The sequence below is a fragment of the Mastigoproctus giganteus genome, chromosome 12 (assembly GCF_048544385.1).
Source record: "Mastigoproctus giganteus isolate SK-2022 chromosome 12, ASM4854438v1, whole genome shotgun sequence".
NCBI classification, from domain to species: Eukaryota; Metazoa; Arthropoda; class Arachnida; order Uropygi; family Thelyphonidae; genus Mastigoproctus; species Mastigoproctus giganteus.
Genome location: NC_143586.1, coordinates 71,532,585 through 71,556,188, shown reverse-complemented (window position 1 = coordinate 71,556,188; position 23,604 = coordinate 71,532,585). Strand labels below are relative to the sequence as shown.

The 23,604-nt window shown below is 33.8% G+C and overlaps 1 protein-coding gene across 1 annotated transcript in view; it reads left to right on the top strand.

The window, feature by feature from the left end:
• phtf (putative homeodomain transcription factor) overlaps positions 1-23,604 on the top strand; it is a 210,028-nt gene that overhangs the window by 115,736 nt on the left and 70,688 nt on the right. Inside the window, exons 11-12 of the mRNA XM_090385805.1 lie at positions 5,455-5,472; positions 20,557-20,860. Coding sequence (XP_090241931.1) covers positions 5,455-5,472; positions 20,557-20,860 — 322 coding nt within the window. The remainder of the gene's footprint in view (positions 1-5,454; positions 5,473-20,556; positions 20,861-23,604) is intronic.

The window sequence follows — 23,604 nt, the reverse complement described above, 5'->3', positions numbered from 1 at the left end:
GTTTTAATGTTAATTTTAGACCATCTTGGATGTTTCTTCATTAATGTTTGTACAGTTTGCTATACAAACTGGAGTAATGTGGCATTAAGGGTACTGTTGCACATAAAGGCAGATTAGGTTATTGCTGCAGATAAAGGGATGATTAAGTGAGAGAAGACAGTGGTTATCAATGAACACTGCTCTTTGTGGACCAATGTTATTAGTGGAGTTCCCCAGGGTTCAGTGCTGGGCCCATTGTTGTTTTCATTATTTATCAATGATATTGATGAAGCTGTATCAGGCTTAATGTCTAGGTTTGCAAATGATACAAAGGTTGGCAGGGTGGTTAATAGCAGTCATCAGGGTAAGCTACTGCAACAAGATTGGGAAAATTGGTTTGATGGGCCGAGAAGTGGCAGTTGAAGTTTAACATTGACAAATGCAAGATACTGCATACGGGTAGCAGAAACCCCAGGGTAACTTATCAACTGTGTAGTACTGCACTCAGGGTAGTGGAGAATGAAGAAGACATGGGGGGGGGGGGTAATTGTGCAGTCAGACATGAAATTCTCTGAGCAGTGCAGACATGTTGCTATGGCAGCTCATGGGATTTTTTAATGATATACAAAAACTGCTAGCAGGAATAAGGAGGTGATTATCCCTTTGTATAAGGCCATGATTAGGTTGCATCTTGAATACTGTATACAGGTCTGTAGGCCTCACTTTAGGAAGGATGTAGATCTGCTGGAATGGGTGCAAAGAATGGATACCAAACTAGAAAAGGGAACAAAAGGTTGCTGTTATCTCGAAGGGGTTCAGTTCTGCAAATTTCAGCATCTTCGGACTAAACACCTATGATGAGATCTGATTGAGGTATTTAAAACCTTGAATGGATTGAGTAAGCTGAATGTTAATGGCATTCTTCCACTTGCTGAGAGTACACACGAGGGGGGGGGGCATGAATTCAAGTTGAGGAAGGAAGCTTGCATTATAGATGCACAGAAGTTTGCCTTCAGCCAGTGGCTGATTGATTGTTGGACCACGCTTCCATCTGTTGTTGTGGAAGAGTGGATAGATTGAATAAATTCAAGGAAGAATCAGACAAATTCTTGAAGGGTACAGATGGGTGAACTGTGTAGATTTTTTTTTTTTTTGGCTGATGCTATTTAAGCTTGCTTTCTTGCATAATTTGCCATTATTACTATTAATCAGATGAGAGGATTTTGTGAGGAGAGGTTGAATACTTTATCTTGTTTCATTTTATCAAGAAGTTCTGAAGTGGCTTCTAAGACTGGAATGTTGGTGATATGTTACTATTTTTATTCAAATGAATTTCCATTTCTGAAATGGAAGGCTTTGAGTAATGATACTCCTTCTTAGACCAGAGGTTCCCAAATTGTGGGGTGCACCTGTTTTTTGTGGGGGGTGCACATGTTGTTTTTATGAAGCACTTTTTTAACAAAATATGGACAAACCAATTTCATTAATAATCAAGATTAAATGTATTAAAGTACATACAAGGTGTGGCAGTAACGTTTCCAGAATGGTGCAAAAAAGGAACATTAAAGTTGAAGGAGCTCAAAAATGGTTTTATTTTTATTCAAAGTATACTCCACTTAATTGAATGCACTTATTACACCATTCTAAAAGTTTTTGAAAAGAGTCAGCAAAGATATCCAAAGAGATAATGTTCAGTTTGGCAGTTACATTTTCCTTATGTCCTTGACATCCTTAAGTCTCTTTCCTTTAAGGACAGTTTTTGCCTTGGAAGGAGGAAGAAGCCCACTGTTATTAGATTAGGAGAGTAGAATGGATGGTTGATTTGTATAATGCGATGTTTCATCAGAAATGTCTTCACAAGTGCAGAATGGGTGGGAGCATTTTCATGCAACAAGAACCAGCCGCCTCTCTCAGAATTGCAGCATTGACTCTTCCCCTTCAGGTGCAAATTCCTTGTGACTCACACCCTGTTTGTCAAAAAACATGATTAGCATCCCCCTGATCCTGGACCTTCTGTAAATGAAGTCCACTGATGCTCCATTTCTTTTGTCTCTGTGGTGTACCAAAACACCCAACACTCATCTCCAGTGACAATACAGTTAAGGAAATTAGGATTGTTTTGACAAGTCTGGATGAAGTATTCTTGTGATGACTCGTCATTGCTTTTGCTCATCCCTGAGGCCCCTCCGTAGCCAGGTGGGTAGGAGCACATGCTTCTTGATTAGACCAGGGTTCGAGCCCTTGACCACCAAATACGGAGGATGCGGAAGGGTCAGGGAATGATCACAGCATATCCCCGGAGCTATATGGCCTTAGTTGCTAATGCTCCTAAAACCCAAATAACAAGCTTATCCCTGAGCAAAATCAATGAAGCACAAATTTTGCACATATCTTCTTTTTCCCTAAGTCTTCATTCAGAATTTGATGAATTTTCTCCCTAATTTGTATTCAACTCATCAGCCATAATTCTGAGGATCAAATTATGATCTCTTGACAATTTCGCCAACTTTTGCAACACTGCCCTCATTTCTAGAAGTTAACAGATGTATATTTCTTGGGTCATTGTGAACATCCTTGTGTCCACCTTTGAACCACTTATACCATTCAAACAGTAGTGTAACTTAACATTTCATCACCATAACAGTTAGGCACACTATAGCCAGTGTAGCTTATATGCCATTACACACACACACACACACACACACACACACACACACACACACACACACACACACACACACACACACACACACACACCATAACAGTTTTTAACATTTAATATATTTCTGTTGCAAATTTTCCCAGTTTAAAGCAAAATATGATATTTGTTTGTTGCTCCATTGCAAAATTGTGATATTGAAAATTAAAATGCTACTGACAACTTGTTGTTACTTGCAACCTGTCAGCTTACTGGATAATTGTTTAACCCCTTCCCGGAACATTTTTTTCCGGAAAATGTGCCGTAATGGATCGACTTTTTTTATTTTACAGATTAAAAGTATACATCATGCGAATACTCATTGTATAGTTTTTTGTGTTTTTTATTAATTTTTTCTTAGAAAATACACGGGAGTAATTAACCCATTTGGGCTATCCCGAGTTATCTCATGTATGCCAAAAAGTGTGCAAATTATACAGATTTTTTTAATAAATTAGTGCTTGAGCTAAAAGAAAGGCACAGAAAAAGTCTTCATTACTCATTATATAAATAAATTTTAAAAATCATGTGGAATGCACAAGCAGTAACCTCCCACACCACCACAAGCAGTAATCGTGAACTAACTACATTCTGACACGTGGCTGACACAAGTGGACAGGCGAGGTAAGCGTCACTTACAGGTGGCAGTTCAAGAGGGCGGTGAAATATTTTTCAATTTTGTTTTTGTGAATTATTTTCGTGGGTTCAGTATTCTGCATTTAGGATGGCAAATTATATTTTGCTTATTGGCAGCACAGGAATGTGCGCTACTGTTCTGACATTGCTGTACAATATAAGTAAAACGAAAGCCAGTCGTTTGCTGCCAGGTGTAAGAAAATCCTGAGAAAACTCGGGATTTACCTGCCTAATGCAAAATTAGCCAGATAAATACCAGAGAAAATACATTTCGGTCCTAAATTTGGAGGTATTATTGTATCCCAGGATATTTCATGTAGTTCCAAATAACTTTTAAAACTAAAAACGAGATATCTCGGGATAATCCATGAAGCAGTTAAGAAGAAAATGGTCAGATATGTGATCATTTCTTAGTGTAACATTTATATCACCTCTAAATAAACATCAGCTTTTATTGTCTTTCCTTCATAGTACTACCTGCGAGAAAAAACAAAAAAAAAAAGACTATATGTATATTCATAAATACCTTATACAACCATTAAAAAAACTACTACTTTCATATCAGGTTTTGCCATTATTTTGTCCTTGTCCACCCCCTGTATGTGACAGTGATGTGGCATATCATACAAGACCCAAACTATGGATTTGATTTGGTCAACCCAGAAATTCTGAATGGTATATATCACAACAAAAGAGAAATTTTGGAGTCTTTCCACATCCTTAAAAAAATGGTAAACAGCATCAGTAAAATATTATATCCACAAGTGAATTTTAATCAAACAAATATCAAACAGGAATAACTGCACCTAATTAATTGGAAGAGGCCCATGTGATTGTTCATCATTATACAGTAATTAATTGATTGAGACAACACCATTATATCACATGGTATTTTAACTAATTTATTATTGAAATGTGACAGTTTGAAACACCTCAATGCCAAACACTTATAAACAATTGTGGCTTCATTTTAGGAACTAATAATATTGTCAAATATTATTAAATCACCCATAAAGAATCAGTGTGTAACCCTAGTATTCAAAGTTAAAGCCAAGCAACTGTAACCCCATCACTAACTTCTGTAACTTAATTTAATTAATTATTTAACATAATTAATTATTAATAGAATTTTGCACCTCAAACTACTGTTCTAACCCCACAGGTCTGAAGATGGGAAACAATGATTTCCCAAAACATAGCCACAATTGTTTAAGTGTTTGGCATTGAAGTGTTCAATTGTTCAAATTGTAGCATTTCAATAATAATTTACTTAAATCTTCCACATGATATAGTAGTTTAGTCTCAATCAATTCATTAGTGCACAACTGGCACTAATCAAATGTTACATCCAGAAGAAGTTTTTAATCAAACAACATCAAAGAGGAATGCACAAAATTTGGTTAATGTACAGGCCTCTGTTACTAATATTAACAAGGCAACAATAATAAATAATATTTCAGCACTGATAATATCAACAAGAGCTCTCAAGGTCTCCCAACAGAAGGTGAGTAAAGTTATCAGACAAGACTGTCTCCAGTATGTCCCAGCCAATGGGATAATCTGTCATCCAGTGGACAGTGACCAGCCTGTTAGTAAAACCTGTAAAAATATACTTAATTTTCCTTTATTCTTCTGTCATGAGGACTTAAGCCAAAAAATTAGTCTCCATTTATTTATTTTTCAGTGTTGGCAGTTATGCAGCAGGACAGTAAATAATGCTGTTTTTAACTTGGATTTGTTAATGTTCCACCACTTGGAAAGCCCTATTGCTTTTGAAGCCTTTGGCATATATATATATATATATATAAGTTAACTTTATTGAATTAGGCCTATATTTAATTATGTTACAATGCCCTACATCCTTTTTTCATATTTGCATTAATATGTCCTTCAGCTTTTAAATTATCAACAAGTATAACTAATTAATGATCAAGTAGCCCATACCTAGTTGCAAAATGCTTTTTTTTTTTCTTTTTTTTTTTTTTTTTAATTTGTGTTAACATTTATAACTACTTCATTTGTCAGTTTACTGGTAGGGATTTTTTCACATTTATTTTAATAAATATATCTAAAACCTCACACTTTGCTTTTTTTTCAGTGCGACTGTTTTTATTTAATGTTCACATTTTTCTTTGTTGTAGGAAGGCGATCAGCAACAGGTATATTTTTTATTTCCTATTTTCTTTCTTTCTGCTTTTTTTCTGCTAAATAACTAATTTTTTTCCCCTCTCATCTAATTATAACTTTACTTTTTGTTTTCTTTTATTTTGTAAAATATGCATTAGAAAACAATATTTTTTGTTAATGATAATTTTGATCGGGGATCGATGCACCATACATTAACTTGAATTCAATCAGTATAATTATACAGAATAATTTAACAAACAGATTAATGTAATGTAATGTAATGGAAGAGTAGAGTAATATAATTAAACAGAATAAAACAGAAATGATATTCATAATTTTTCAGCTACTTCCATTTTGGCCACTTAAGAATAATTCAAAGTGGAACATTGTTTGCTGCATGGTTATATATGATTTGTGTGACAGCACCAAGTAATGAACACTTGAATTTGAAAGTAAATAGCAAGCACTGAAGTGGCTAGTCAATATTAAAATGTGCTAACTTAATCTGTTTTCCATGGTTAAATATTAAAAAAATATAAAATGCTAGATTAACTCTGTTAAAATTAGTAAAGCACAATATAGAAAAAAAAATTAGTACAGTTACCATAATTTTGGCTGTTATGTCAACTTTGGCACACAGGAAGAATGTTTGAAGTCGCTGGTGTCTATAATAATGTAGTCACTGATGTCTACCTGTGAATACATATTTTACTGTTTTTTTTTTTTTGTATATTGTACTTTACTTATTTTAACAGAGTTAATCTAGCATTAAATTTTTTGAATGTTGTAATTGTGCAAAATAGAATTAAAATTAAGTATTAAAATTTGCTGACTTAATCTGTTTTGTACTGGTACAATATTCAAAAAATATAAAATGCTAGATTAATTCTTAAAATTAGTAAAGAGCAATACAGAAAAAAAAAGTTAGTACAATGTTTAGCACAGAAACAATGTTTGAAGTCACTGGTGTCTACATTACATTAATGTAGACACCAGTGACTACATATCTTACTGATTTTTTTTTTTTATGTGTATTATACTTTACTTATTTTAACAGAGTTAATCTAATGTTAAATTTTTTTAATGTTGTAATTGTGAAAATAGATTGTGATAGTACATTTTAATGCTAATCAATACAGTGCTTGGTGTGTCCTCTCTCAAATTGAAGTGTCTATTGCATGTTTTCAAGGGAGAGTATAATCACCCTTACTTTTAGACCCATTCTATGTAAAAATATCTGCATCTTGATTACATTTACTGATTTATTAAAATTTATGCCTGTTAATGTGATTAGTCAGATTTTAGTAATCTTTTGCTCTTTTCAACAATCATACACTAATATATACACTGCCCTACCATTAATATCCGGACGCCTGCCTTTAGACAAAAAAAAACTTTGTGTCATTTAATATTTTGTGCTGAAACCTTTTGCTTTTATGATGGCCTTCAATCTTTGCGGCATACTCTCAACCAGTTTTTTATAAATTTCAGGTGATATGTTCCTCCACTCAGCCTTTAATGCAACCACCAGTTCGGCCTTGTTCTTTGGGCAATCTTAACATGCACATACCTGACAATTCAATACATCCCAAAGATGCCCGATAGGGTTCGGATCACCCATCTGGGCTGGCCAATCCAACTTTTACACACCCATGTCCTCAAACCATTCTGTTATGACCCAAGCAGTATGGCATGGCGTATTGTCTTGCTGATACAGATATGGACCTTTCCTGAAGTAGTGCCATAATATTGGAAGTGCATAATTGTCCAGGCTTCTTGGTATTGCACAGCATTCATGGTTTTGTCGATAACGACTAATGGGCCCAAGCCAAACCATGAAAAGCAGCGCCATACCATGACACTGTATCCACCAAACTTCATTGTTGGGAGGATACAATGAGGAAGGAACTGTTCCCCTGGCATTCCCCACACCCAGGAATGGCCATCAGACTGGTAGAGTGCGAACCTAAACTCGTCTGTCCATAGGACTGTTTTCCACTGCTCTACAGTCCAGGATTTGCACTCCTTACACCATGTTAATTGGCATCTAGCATTTGTTGAGGTGATCAATGCCTTGTGAACAGCTGCACAGCCATTGTAACCCATACCATGGAGTGTCCTTCATATTGTACTAGTGCTGACATTAGTCCCAATACTCTCACAGAGGATTTGTGTTACTTGAGACAATGGCAAATTATGATTTGGTGCACAGTTCTTTTCAGAATTCTCTTCTCCCATTCTGTTAGTTTTTGGGGTTTACCAGGCTGTTTTTTGGCAGATTCAGTCCCATTCCTCTTCCATTTGCATATGATGTCACTAACCGTTGACCTAGGGATCCCCAGAGTGACTGCAATGTCTCTCTGCAGAGACATTGCAGTCACTCTGGGGATCATTCTGTAAGCATTGCGTACAGAATGTTTGCTTATGTGGCATCCTACTATCATTCCACTTTGAAAGTCTGTTAATTCTGTTGAATGTGTCATTTTGCATGCCCACTTTTCTAGTTGTCTGTTCGAAGCCCACTGTGCATATTTATAGCAGGTTCTGTGAAGTGGTGCATGCATAGGACCTGTTTCCCCATCCATGGAGGGGTCCGGATATTAATGGTAGGGCAATGTATGTTTTATTTGATATTTACATACTGAATTAACAATTTAACAATATTTTTGTTAATTTGATGGCATTGATTTGAGATAAATGTGTTATCCCTAACATGTAATTTCTAATTTTATCATTCCATTTATTGTTAAATGTTAGGTTTGTTTTTAAAATTTTGTACAAAGCAGTACCCAAAAGTTATGAGAATGTATTTAAAAACAAATATTTAACTTATCTAATTGTGCATCATGTTCTTCAAAACACTTCTCTTGTGACTTGCTACAGTCCAGCAATTTTGGCATTACCTGAAATATGCAAATAATTTCTGCAATTTTGCTGAATCTCACAGGAGCAGTCTTGAAGAATAAATGGGTGGGGAGGCATGGATGTTTGGCTCTTGATCAGAAACTGTCTGACGGAGCAACAGTGCTTTATCAAAAGCACCACATCGGCCTTTGGCATGTATATTTATTGAATCAGTCATGCCATGTGTTTCTAAAGCTGTTTTACCATGCTGGAAACAATTTCAAATTAACTGTTTTCTTTTGAATTGCTGATTTCAAAAAATCACAGAGCACACTGTACACATTTTCACTTAACAGTTTCACATACATAACTGTCATCAAACTGAGCATCCATGGCATCACTACTGCTGGAAAATCTTGTGCTGTTAGTGGTAACATTGTTATGTGAGCATTTTCTTAACTTTTGGGTAGCATCTTTTATATATCACTAAAGCATGTAGTATTAAGTTAAATATTCTCTCAGTTACTTATAATTAGACATTGGATAATGTGGACCAAAACGTTGTTATATGTAATAATATTTTACATTTATTATCTTTATTATATTACAGTTATTATACATTTATTTATTAATTGAATTATAATTTCTTTGTATTCAGGATTTAAAGGTAATAAACTGTTAAATGAAAAGTTTCAGAATAAGTATTATTTTCTGTGGAAAAACCTTTATTACAGTAAACAATATATTTTAATGTGATCTGTTGTAAATCTGTGTCATTTATCACTCAAAATCCTTTTAAAAGTGGAAGTGGAGAAGAATCTTTCCATATTGCTGTGTTAAATTTAGAAACATGAGCCTTCAAAGCCTCTACTTGAAATTACTTGAAATGGAAGTGAAATGCTCATTTTCATTAACAGAGTCATCTATTTATCTCAAAATTTGAAATCCGGAGTTATTTTTTTAAAACACTAGCAAATTTATTTCTTATTTTCTTTCCTCTATTTCCAAGAATGGTTGAAATTTCTAACTAAATTTTCCGTACCTCTTCAATTGCACCACTCAAAGAAAGTCCCCTGCTTCAAGTTCAGGTATAAAATTGGGTGACCAGCAAAGTAAGTCTTGATGAACAGCAGATGTTTTCTAACCAAAAAACTGCAAAGAATTGCCATATTAATGCCAATAGCTGTAACATCTATAGTATCCAAAGCATTGACAACTTTTTATATATATATATATATATGGAATCAGTATTTTTAATGTAAAAATCTGCACATAACTACCTTCCCTACCTTATCAGAATAGGCTTCAAGGGAAGAGGGTGATCAAGTTGCATATCTCCGTAAACAGCTATGTCTATAGGAGCTTTGGTGAAATATCTGTTTTTACATAACAAGTAACTTATTAACTTTACCAAAATTCTCCCCAATTGATTCTGAAGAATTAAATACAATATTAAATGGAAATATATGGTAATATCAACTTGCTTTTTTTGACATGTGTTGATATATACATTTATATATATCATGGCTTGGTCTGGCCATAATAACAGCAAGAATAATTCATAAATCTTGCAGTTGTGGAGTAATTCATGTTTTCATTCAGGACCTTACAAGCAAACAAATGCAGATGAAACCTCTCTGTCTGATTTCCCATAAATGAAATGAGCAATATAATTGATAAAGCATCTTTTGTTTCATTGGTAGATATCCAAGTGCACTTTTCTCCGACACCTGATAGGATATTATGATGTGGTTACAAAGGAACTGGATGCAAAAAATAATTTTGATATCATATATTTGGATTTCAGGAAAGCTTTTGACACTGTTGCGCATGGAAGACTATTGTACAAATTGGAGCAGAATGGTATTAAGGGTAAGTTGCTACAATGGATAAAAGGATGGTTAAGTGGGAGAAGACAGAGGGTAGTAATCAATGGGTGCTGCTCTTCTTGGACTAATGTTATTAGTGGGGTCCCACAGGGTTCGGTGTTAGGTCTACTGTTGTTTTGTATATTTATCAATGATATTGATGAAGGTATATCAGGCTTAATGTCGAAGTTTGCAGATGATACAAAGGTTGGCAGGGTTGTTAATGACAGTAATGGCAGTGTGCTACTGCAACAGGATCTGGATAATTTGGGCAGATGGGCTAAGAAGTGGCAACTGAAGTTTAACTTTGGCAAATGCAAAGTACTGCATATGGGTAGAAGTAACCCCAGAGAAACGTACCAACTGTGTGGTACTACACTTAAGGTGGTAGAAAATGAAAAAGACCTGGGAGTAATTTTGCAGTCAGATATGAAGTTCTCTGAGCAATGTAGACAGGCTGCCTGGGCAGGTCATGGGGTTTTGTCAATGATATATAGGAATTTTTCTTGCAGGGAAAAGGAGGTGATTATCCCTCTGTATAAGGCAATGGTCAGGCCACGCCTTGAGTACTGCGTACAGGTCTGGAGGCCTCATTTTAGGAAGGATGTAGATTTACTTGAACGCTCAAGTAAATCTACATCAAGATTGGTGAGGGTACAGAGAAGGGCAACAAGATTGGTGAGGGGAATGAAGGGATCCTCTTACCAAGAGAGGCTTAAGTTCTGCAAATTGCAGTGGCTGGATACTAGGCACCTGCGCGGTGATCTGATTGAGGTATATAAGGCCTTGAATGGGTTGAGCACGCTGAATTCTGATGGGATCCTTCCACTTGTTCAGATTACGAACCTAAGGGGGCATAAATTCAAATTAAGAAAAGGCAGATGTAGAATAGATGTGCGGAAATTTGCCTTTAGCCAGCGGGTGGTTAATTGCTGGAACAAACTTCCATCTGTCGTTGTGGAAGTTGATAGGTTGAATAAATTTAAGGAGGAACTGGACAGGCATTTGGAGGGAATGGTGTGATTTTTTTTTTTTTTTTTTTTGGCTGATGCTGCATAAGCTCATACATTTGCTTTCTTGCATCACATGCCACTACTACTACTACCTTGACAAATTTTGCAAATCATGCCATCATAAATAGGCATTAAGATAAGACTTCCTCAAGGTAAATTCATCTGGAATGTTTCGATTCATAATTTTTTTTTTTTTACAAATCACTTTCAATTAGTTAATATAGTTTTAAAGGGATATGGCTGTTTACCAAAGCAAGATGTAGCATCTTTGAGAAGTTACTCTTTTTTTCGCTCTCTTGAAATACATAGCTCAGTGATTGGCAATCCATGATTTCATAAATCTAGCAGCAGATTTGATTTTTAGCATTTTGATTGAAAGCTCCATCTACCTATTATGCAAATATTTTATAGAAAAACTGTAACTGTTATGTTACACAATATTATTTTCACAAATAATACAAACTGTTATCCAATGTCATTGATGAAATGAGAATTAAAATAAAACACTGAATATAAAAAAAAAATAGCAAAATGCTTAAAGTGCGGTACTCACCTTGAATGTAATCTGCAATAGTTTTATGAAAAGACTAATGGCTAAATATAAGGTGGAATGGTTAAGTTAATGCATTAAGGTGGAGTGAGATTTAATTTAACGGAATTTTAAAATAAGCACAAGGAAGCAGAAGTGCATTACTCCGTCCCTGGTTGTCATAAAGTAGAAAATAGTTGATCTGGAACATAAAAGAATTGATATTGCCAATAGTTGTGATGACAGACTTTCGTTAAGTTATAACGTCTTCAGTTGGCGGTGTTAAATGAGAAGTAATGCATGCTGTTTTTTAAGGAATTTTCTGTACTCTCGTGATGCTCTTTGGGACACGTAGGAATCTCAGATGTTGAGAGATTCCAAGCCGAGGAAAGGTGAAAGGGAAGTTTTGCGTTTAGGATGTTGAGATTAGTATTGTGTCGAAACCATTCGATAATGAGGGCTTCATATTGAAGAATTTTGTGGCTGGTTTTAAGTCTTATAATGGTGATAGTGGAGTCAATTAAAGGAGTGTGATTGTGGGTTTGGGCATGAGTTGTGAGTTCTGTACTAGCTTGTCCCGATCTAAGACTATTATAGTGGTAGTATGCACGAGTGTTGGAGGTTTTGGTAGAACCAAACTTGCTAGTAGTACTACCAATATAACAGACATCACAGTTTGGTTGACATTTAATCAAGTAAATTATATTGTTCAAATCTTTGGTTGGGTATTTGTGTGTATCTTCGTAAGTGTTGAATAAAGATCTGAGTTTATTATAAGCTGAAAAAATAAGGGAGATATCAGTACCTGTAAACACACGGTAGAATTGTCCGGCAAGTTCATTATGGTATGGGAGGATGATGCGTATATTTGCATTGGTGGTGGGTTTTGGTGGATTGTTAATTTTACTTTTGGCGGTGAAGTAGTGTGTTGAATGAGTTGGGTTGGGTAGTTCCTAGCTTTAAATTTTTCTGTGAGGTATTGAAGTTCATTGGTTAAGTCATTTTGTGAGGTGCTATATTTGAGGGCATTATGTATTTGGTTGTATAAAACCGCTTTTTTTGTGCATAGGGGGTGGTGCGAAGCAAAATGTAGGTATTTGCCTGTATGTGTATTTTTTCTGAAAATCTTTGTGCCTAGTTTGGTACCTGTTTTGTAAACAGTGAAGTTGATAAAATTAATTTGGTTCTTGGTTTCAATTTCAAGAGTGAGTTTTAACCTATCATGTATTGAATTAAATTTTAAAAAGAGATTGTCTATAGTGGACCTATTGCCTATTATGAGTATGTCATCAGCGTAACGGGTGTATCATTTTATTTCTGGGGGGATGGGTTGTTTGGTTCTACCAAAACCTCCAACACTCGCGTGTACCCACTATAATAGTCTTAGATCTGGACAAGCTAGTGCAGAACTCACAATTCATGCCCAAACCCCACAATCACACTCCTTTAATTTACTCCGCTATCACCATTATAAGACTTAAAACCAGCCACAAAATTCTTCAATATGAAGCCCTCATTATCGAATGGTTTCGACACAATACTAATCTCAACATCCTAAACGCAAAACTTCCCTTTCACCTTTCCTCGGCTTGGAACCTCTCACATCTGAGATTCCCACGTGTCCCAAAGAGCATCACTAGAGTATAGAAAATTCCTTAAAATACAGCATGCGTTACTTCTCATTTAACACCCCCAACTGAAGACATTATATCTTAACAAAAGTCTTTCTTCATGACTATTGGCAATATCAATTCTTTTATGCTCCAGATCAACTATTTTCTACTTTATGACAACCAGGGACGGAGTAGTGCACTTCTGCTTCCTTGCGCTTATTTTAAAATTCCGTTAAATTAAATCTCTCCCCACCTTAATGCATTAACTTAACCATTCCACCTTATATTTAGCCATCAGTCTTTTCATAAAACTATTGCAGATTATATTCAAGTTGAGTACTGCACTTTAAGCATTTCGCTATTTTTTTTATATTTAGTCTATTATCACGGTACTATAAGAATTCTATAACTTTATACTTGTCAGTAAAACACTGTTGAAATGTTTTCCTGTGCTAATTTATTGTAATAACATAATGTTTTAAATGAATTGTCATATTTCCAAGTTTAATGCCTGATAAACTGATAAAATTAATGAAACATGCAGTAGTGTTGCTACAAATATTCGTGTTATATACATTTGCATATAGCACGAAAGTTTTTACTTTTAGATAATGATTTTTTCCAAGCAGTCAAGAAATACACTGAGCATAAACCACAATCATGACTTATGAAATTGTAGCTTTGTAAACAGGCAATTTATAGATTACAATTATGAATATGACTTTCACAAAACCCTATAGTGTGACTGGCTTGTATTGTGTCAAGCTGTGTTTCATATATTTCAGTCATGAAGCATCTTCCTATTAATGAAGGTACTTTTAAATTTTACTGGAGCAAGTGCTCAGGCCTGTTCCCAGGAATATATATGCCTGTTTATAAATTTAAAATTAACTATATAATATTGGTGTAGATACACCATAGTTAACCCATAAATTTGAACTACGTAAGTAGTGTAAAAGGCATTGTTTTAATTGTATCTCATATTGTGGGTGCCTTCACAAAGAGATAGCTGGTATTACACTACTTCAAATAAATAATGCTTCTCTAATAGAGAGGACTACCACCCAGACGATCATTTCGAAGCTATTGGGCTTCATAATCAGTGGACAGGCAAGTACTCTGGTAATGCAACAAGCCATCACAGTTGCGAAGTTATATCCACAATATGAGAGATGCCAAAGGGTGTGGTAATAATGTATTTGAAATACAAAATGCACAAGGCATAATCCTTATGGGTTGTGGTAATTAACTATGTAATATCGGTGTAGATACACCATAGTTAACCCATAAATTTGAACTACGTAAGTAGTGTAAAAGGCATCGTTTTAATTGTATCTCATATTGTGGGTGCCTTCACAACGAGATAGCTGGTATTGCACTACTTCAAGTAAATAATGCTTCTCTAGTAGAGAAGACTACTGTTATTTATTTTCAGAGGATGCCACCACCCAGACGATCGTTTCGAGGCTATTGGGCTTCATCATCAGTGGGTGGGCAGGTACCCTGGTAATGCAACGAGCCAGCCCCCAGGGGCTCACATCTGGTGAGTATGGGCTTGGCACACCCAGGGTCCTGAGCTGGATATCATTATTCTTTTTCTTGGTGATTCCCTTCTACTCTCTCTCTCTCTCTCTCTTGGTAATTCAGAAAATTTTTTTTTTTTTGGCTGGTGCAGCATAAGCCTCAGGCTTCCTTGCACCATATGGCTAATAATAATAATAATAATCACAGTTGCGAAGTTATATCCACAATATGAGAGATGCCAAAGGGTGTGGTAATAATGTATTTGAAATACGAAATGCACAAGGCATAATCCTTATGGGTTTTGGTAATTAACTATATGATATCGGAATGACTGCTAAGTCAGAGGAGATCAAAACTAATTATTTTAACAATGAATACAACCATTAACCATATTTATCAGTCATGAGCCTTGAACTTAAAATGTTTGTATTATTGCACTTTTGCACTGAGATACATTTTTGTAATTTCAAGATTACTTGAAATATAATAAAATAAAACAAGTTACCTAATGTATGTAGTACATTATATTTCAGGCGCCTTCAATTATTTTTATTATTATTTTTTTAACTTTCTGTGATCAATGAAAAGTTAAATATAGTTATCTTCTTATCAATTAATTTCTAAGATTATAATTTTATACAATACTTAATAAAACTCTGTAGGTTTGCATTCTCTAAACTTAGCCATTTTGTTTAATTACAACTATATATTTATTACTGTCCTCCCATATTAATTTTTAATGCTCTTTTTCTCTGTGTAACTCTCTCTCTCTGCACAAGTGACATCATGTTCACAAGTCTTGCATAACAATGCAAGCAAAGGGTGCATGGACTGTCTAAAGCTAACAATACTGCATTAAAACTGCATTTAATCTAAGAATTTCTTTTTCCATAAAAATTGTATGGAAAAAAATTAATGATATTAATTGCCAAATTTCTGTTTGTCTGATTTTAATAAAATTTGGTTTGGAGTGATAAATATTTTTAGCAAGTTCAAATACAAAATTTCATAAAAATCTGTCTAATAGAAGTCCCTCTGTTATATGCAGACAGATGGATATGTGAAAGCAATAGGCACTTAACGTGTGTGCATTCGTGCACCTAAAAAATACAACATACAAAATTCAGTTAATTTTATATAGAAATATTTTAAAAATATAAAATATAATAATTACTTAAGTATAATTTTACATGTTACTTTTTCATGATTTAGTTATTGCAAATTCTTTAATTATGATGTCCATATTAATGCTTTTCAAAGTATCTTTTTCTGTTGCTAATATTGCATGGTAAGCAAGTCTTTCTTGAAGCATTATAGACCTAAAATAATTCTTAGTGAATTTTAATTTTGAAAAATGCCTTTTTCTGTTTACAACAGAAACAGAAAGAGTCAAAGTGCAGTGTGATTTGAAATATTTATTACTGCAATTATTAAATTACATTCATATATTAGTTTTAACTATTTTGGAGCAGAATGACTAATCGCTAATGTTTTTGGTGATTTCAATCTTCAAAAAGTTTATTGCTGTTTGTCACTTTTTCACAAGGACACACCTATTGATTTTTCATGCAAATTACTGAAATCATCATTCATATCTGAAAAATTTAACTATAAATGATAAAAAATGCTTACTCCTACTTTTGATAAGAACGAGAATATTTTCGCCATTTGCTGTTTGTGTTGTAAATCATAATTCCAATAACAAAGATTTATTACAAAAGTAAATTTTGTAGCCTCTATAGCTTATGGTCTGCGAGTTGATCACTCAATCCCCACTCATTTGAATGATGTTATGAATGCCCCTAACAAACAAACGGTCATAATTTAAAAATTGCAACCAGCATTGCTGAGCAGTGATGATTGCAATAGCTTTAGTTAGAGAAATTGTTAATATTGCAGGAGTTGTAATATACAAACATTTGAATATAACATTTTGGATGAACAGATTGATGAATCCCAGCATTGATAATTTTATTCATTGGGAATGCAAAATTTTTATTATTCTCTTCTTCTTATAAATTAATCTCATCAAAACATTACCTAAATTGCTACTGCTTCTTCAAATTTAAATTTATATGAATTTTGTAGAATTTATATGAACTCTATTGCCTAGTGTACTGATACAACTTCATTTAAATTTTTATGAACAGTGTGCTGCTGTGAAGTAGAGACACACTGCTGCTTTTATGTAAGGCTTTTATGAATTCATTCTTAGCAAACTATTTCACAAGTTTGTGAATTACTGTGAATTTCTCAGTCACAGTTGTGGTTCATGCCCCATGTAAACCATGTAGCTTAAAGATTTAATCATCTTGATTTAAGTAATCCACATCAACACTTTACTATATTTAATAAAACATTGATAAAGCTTTAAATAAAATAAAATAAAATTCACTAATGAAAAGCAACAAAAAGGAAGAAAAAGTGATAAAACATGATGGTACATAGCTGGTTCAAATGCCCATATGTTTCCTTCATCTACAGTGAAATACAAAGCTAATATCATGGCAGTGATATGAGTTTGTATTTCAATTGTATGAATATCAATGCCCTTAAGATCAATTGTGTTTGTGTTGAGATCAATTATGTTTGTATTTCAATAGTGTGAATATGAATACCCTTATAAGGCCAATCAGCAAGTAGTGCAATGCATTCTTCTGCCTGCTAGATATCAGCAGGTAGAAGAATATTGTTATTAAGGGGTGCAATCAATGGTGAGCTATAGTGGGCTCACGAGAGCCCATTGTTGAGACGATCATTTATTTTACAAATGAAATCCTGAATGCAATTATTGAGTATCCAGAGCCGAAACTATTGTGGAGCAAGCTGGGCCCCCATCCCTAAAATTTTAATGACTCAATCGATCAGGTATGTATTTTAAAATTGCGTCATTTTTGATTTTATTACAGTTGGACCCCTGTTTAACGAACTTCTTTGCAGCGAATTTTTTTAAAATTCCCCTTGGTAATTACATTTAAAATAGTTTCCATTGAACAAAGAAAATTTCCATATAACAGTGGTTTACAAGAGACAACTTTGTATGCATTGTTCTCATTTCTGGCCTTTAGGCAATTTAGAAAGTGCGAATTAAGGGTGAAAGGGATTACCGTTTCACAATGTTAGTGGTGTTCCTAAAATTTATGCAGTCACATACCGAGAAGTTGCACTAGTCAATATACTTTCCATAGCCAGTCAGGGGATTAAGAAGATTCTTGACATGGATAATAGCCTCTGGTCAACCTATGTTGTGGTCCCCTTTACTCCGACAAACAGGTATATGTTTTTCAGAGAAGTGAGTGATCCATGCCTTCCAGTAAATTTCTCCTGTCTATGTTCATGGTCACAGTAGCTGAATATATGTGTGAGAATCTGACACAATATTCAAAGAACTTGCACAATATTCACTTGCACAATATTTGCACAATATTCAAAGAACTAGTGAGTAGCAACATAAAGAGGAGGGGGGGATTGAGGTAACTAAGATATTATATAAACTTTACGGAGATGAAACGTTGACAGATTTTGAAATTTCATCGAGGCTTTCACTGTGTAGAAAATGTTCTAAAATATAATGGCATACAGGCAATAATTAAAAAAAAAAAACTGTATGCATTATATCACCAATCTCCAAAAAGCCAGTGTGAATTAAGGATGATTGCTAAAGAACTTGATGTGGAAACTATAAAGATCGGTTGTGTGTTCGGGCTACGATGATCAGCTTGTAGCTTGTGGATGGCAATTACAGGTTAAGGAAATTATCCCACATTGTGCAAAAATTTTGAATCAGAAGTTAAATATTCCGGATTATCAAATCGACTTTTAATCTGGAATTTTGCACTTTCCATTTAATTTTGCAATTCCATTTAGCACTAATGATTGACATCCTGGAGGAGCTCTCTTACCTTTCAGAAGCTTTACAGATTCACTATGGTAAAAGCAGATAAATAAATTTTTCAAACTATCAATGCCACTGCTAATTTGAAAAATTCTGAAGCTAAAATTGAGAGCATGTTGAAGTGGAAAGAATTTGAAGGAATCAAAATCGAAAGTAAGAACACATTTAAAAAATTACCTCGTGACAAGTTATTAAATGCATTGTTTTATCCTTAAAGGATAAGTTATTAATGTAAAGAGTGCTTTTGAATTAAATAAAGAAAACAATGATACCATTGAAAGAAATTTAAAACATATGCTAAAAAAATCTGTACTAGTGTCGTGAATGGAACTGAGGAAAATTGGAAACTTATGAAGTGTGTGCATGTGTAATCTTTGGTCCTTTTTTGCACTATCACAGTGATTCCCAACCTGTGAGTTCTGACCCAAACATGAGTCACCATTAGATTCACTAAAGGCCACAGAAATATATTTCTGTTTTACCTATATTTATGTTACAGGTTATTTAATAAGATACTGATAAATAATATTTAATAAAATATTATTTCTAGCTATTTACTGCATAAATTATAACAATTAATATATGTCATGCAACTTGTGCTAATTGGCACAACATGCAAGTCCAGCTTCTCTATTAGCTAAATCATATTCAGTGGGCATCACAGTGTTGCAGCAATCTGATGTTTTCTCCATACAGTCTTACTTATGTGCATGTTTTCATTATTAGTACAGCAATGTGTTGTAAATTTTATTTTGTTATTTATTTGAAAAATTACTTCGGTGAAAAGAAGGAATATTGACGAATACATTAAGTTGAGTTTATTTTGATAATTGTAGTAGAAGTGAAATGTAATGGAGGCTTCTTTGCAATCAATTGCTGAAATTAAATAAATTGCAATATTATTTAAACACTAAATATGATCAGTTTGGGAAGATGTACATTTCTTTATTCTTTGGTGTTATATGCAAATAACTTTCATTTAGCATGTTTGACTTCATAATTTTCAAAAAATTATCCCTATGATTCTTTAAAACCAGGATAATTCTTTTTCCTAGGTTTGAATTGACTTGAGTCTTTGAAGCTTTACTGAATTGTCAAAATGGGTTGCATTCTCAAAAAAGTTGGGAACTTGTACACTATTAGTTTCACAGTTTTGGGTGAATATTCAAATTGGAACAGGTCATGGGAAACATTCAAATTGCCATAATAATATAGGTCAGCATTGTAATTTCTTTGATTTCAGCAAATACCCGGGATTGGTTAGGAGAGATCAAGGCTGGATTGCTGTTGGCAGCAAATCTTGTGCATTTACAGTTTTTGGAAGAATAAGGTGAAGAATGGACCAAGACATATGGCTATCAGAATTTAGTTTAATCTATGCCAAAGTGCATTACTGCCATAATTACCATTTAAGCTAGGCCAGCTTTTTTACTTTAGGCATTCACTAGTGCCATGGTATATCAGTATATTCTGATATATTCTTTTCTGTTTCTTTATGTACATAGCTAAATCTTAATTGAGCATTTTCCTAATATATGATTACCTTAAGTACTGCTGTTGTACACTGTGCATACTAACAGAATGTAGTCAGAATATTAATATTTTAGTTTAGATGATAAATTTAATTACAATGTGTGTGTGTGCACCCACACTGTTTAATAAAGTAATAAAATTGTATACATCATTTCATAGTCTTCTTAATATAAGTCAGTTAGTTTATCTTATCTATGCAAAGCTTTAAGAATATTCCTTCATAACATGCTTTCTGCTGCTCTTTGCTGCCTTTTCTGCTCCATTCTCAACTTCCTGTATCCTCAATAACTTTCTAAGTGAGCTGTACCATTTGGGAGCACAATGAATGCAAGAAAGTGGATCTAACGGTATTGGATATCAGTTCTGCTATTATCCAGAAAGTGGATGCTGCTGCACAGAGTACTGACTACCTGACTATTGGATTTGTATTTGCTGCAATCATTTCCTTCCTGCCACTTCTCTACCGTCTCCAAAATGGATCAGCAAAGGATGCTATTCAAGATGTCACAGCTGATGTACTGTTACTAAATGTTCCTACCACTGATGAAGTTGTAAGAATAACAGAGGTACTACAAGAAGTGATGTTGGGACCAACTTGGAGGTAATGATTCTCTCTCTCTCTCTCTCTCTCTCTCTCTCCCTTTCTAAATAAGAAAATGAAGTATATTAAACCTTTCTTACAATTCAAAGAGAAATAATCTAAAATAAAGTTATATATGTTTTTATTAAAGATCACTTCAAGCAACTACTAATAATTGCATTGAAAAACATTTGTACTTTCAGAAAGGGCCAATAAAATTACATAATTATATTGTTTCATCAAATTTGTTCCTTTGGAGTCATTTAGAAACAGAAATCTGTGAAATTTATTATCAAAATTATGTAATTGGAATAATGGTTTCAGAAGGCTCGTACAGATTTTTAATAAAATATCATGGGTACAGCAATTTGTCAAAGAGAACATTATTATCCATAGGACAAACGGGCCCTGCATTTAGTGATTTCATTACCATTGCTAGTATTAGCCAGATGGTGTAAGGAAATCCAGGTTTTTGCTGCATCAGCCAAAAAAATAATAATTATTAATTATAATGAAAAAATAAAACATTGACTAACAGTGAAAAAACTTATTTAAATATATTTAGATTATAAGGGATTAATTTTAGCTTTTTTTTTTTTTTTTTTTTCTTATTTTGTACAGATTTTGTGTTTGCAGATGAAAACAGCAATTTCCAGGAAAAAGTTGTTATTGCAAAAATTCACAAACAAAAAAAGTTATTTGTGCAGAACAATTTTAATTTATTACCATTACTTGTGAAATATAGTATTAAGGTTATAAAATTGGAATACTAGTTTCCAGAAGCTCATCTTATATTCAAATAAGGCAGATTATAAAGGCAATTCAAATATGTTGATTCCCAACAAAATTTTACAGTGAGTTGTCATTTACCTTTTTCTCTTCTGGTTGAGAGTAGTGCAGTAACAGTTCAACTTATGAAGGCAAAATTTATTCTGCTATGAGTGTAAAGAATAGTAGATTAGACTGCCTGCATTTATTTAAGCTTAACTTTGCTTTTTATCTGATACAGTTTGTTTTTTTTCACTCTGCATTCCTCAAAGATGTGGGGAAGAGACACACCAGAATCTAACTGCTTTAATTTCTGTACAACACTCAGATGTGCATGTGTTCTCTTTTCAATAGTTCCGTGATGATATACTGTACATGATATAATAAAGAAACAGGGCACAAATGAGCATTTAACAATATCATAAACAGGATTATCCATAAACAGACTGAGATGCTTGCTCGTGACTCACAAGGTCCCGGTTTCCTGTATTTCATGAGCACCTCAGAATACACTCTATTGTGTCATCCATTAAATTCAGTTCCATAAAATTGAGTATTTATTTACTGTGTGTTTAGTGACCATAATTTAACTTTCCTTCTTTAAATTAAAGTATCAATAGTCTGTTACTCCAGATTGAATTCATAATTTGTTTATGTCAATTTTTTTTGTCAATTTGTTTATTTCATAGAGTATAAAACAGAATTTAAAAACTTAGAAAGTCACCACCTTGATTACCAAAGACTCACAAACATTGATAAATGAATTTGCATATTGTAGTAGATCTGCCCTTAACAAATCTGTACTATAATTGCTGTAGCTGCTTTTCTGCATTACCTCTTTAACCATTGCTGTCACAAATGGAGTGAGTAATTACAGACTTGTAAGCTTGGCTTCTATTCCACTAAAATAGTGGCAGCAATGGTTAAAGAAGTAATGCAGAAAAGCAGCTACAGCAATTACTCTTAAATACTCTTATAATTATACAGCAAATACTCTTATAATTATAGCCAAAGTTTTGCTTATCTCTCTTGCTACTTCATTTAATATAATTGGATAGATTCCATCAATCCTTGGCATTTTTTTTTTATTTTTTATTTTTAATGTCAACCAAAATCATTTAGCTCTCAGTTATAATTTGGTATACTTCAGTATTCCCATTCCTAAAAACTTCTTTGCCCGTGAATATAGATGCAAAATATTTATTCAGATTGTCAGCATCCCAAGTAAGATCAATAGTTACAACACTTGTATTTAGTGGGAAAATGTAGTTCATCCCTTTCCTTCTATTCATAGTGTTAACATAAGCAAAGAATTCTTTGCAACTCTTCTTTTCATTCTTAGCAAAGACTTCTCATAATCTGCCTTTGCTTTTCAAACCCCCTTAATGACTTGATTCCAGACATTTAGTTACTGTATGTTTCTGTGTCTCCTAACAGTTTGTAATCATTTCATACATTTTTCTTCTCTGCCATTAGTTTCATTGGTTCATCTGACATCCATTTAAGTCTAAACCTTGAGCAATATCTCTTAGTTGATATAAAAAAGCTTGGTATCTTCTATGATTACTTCCCTGAATGTTTACCATTTACAATTGGCAGGTGGTAACATCAGTTGTTTTCACTGAAGGGAATTTAAAAATTGTCTACAACTATTGTGGTTGCTTTATGAAATAAAATCCTTTCACTTTAGTATTAGTATTAATAGTGGCAGTTGACACAAGAAAACAAGCTTATACAGCATCAAAAAAAAAAAAAATCACATTTCACCTATCCATCCTCTCCAATAGGTTGTCTAATTCTTCCTTTAATTTATTCAAACTATCCGCTTCCACAACAACAGGCAATAGATTGTTCCAGCAATCAACCATCTGTTGGCTGAAGGGAAACTTCCACACACCTATTCTGCAACCATCCTTCCTCAATTTGAATTTATGTCCCCTCATGTGTATAGTCTGAGCAAGAGGAAGAATCTCATCTGCATTGTTTTTGCTCAAGAC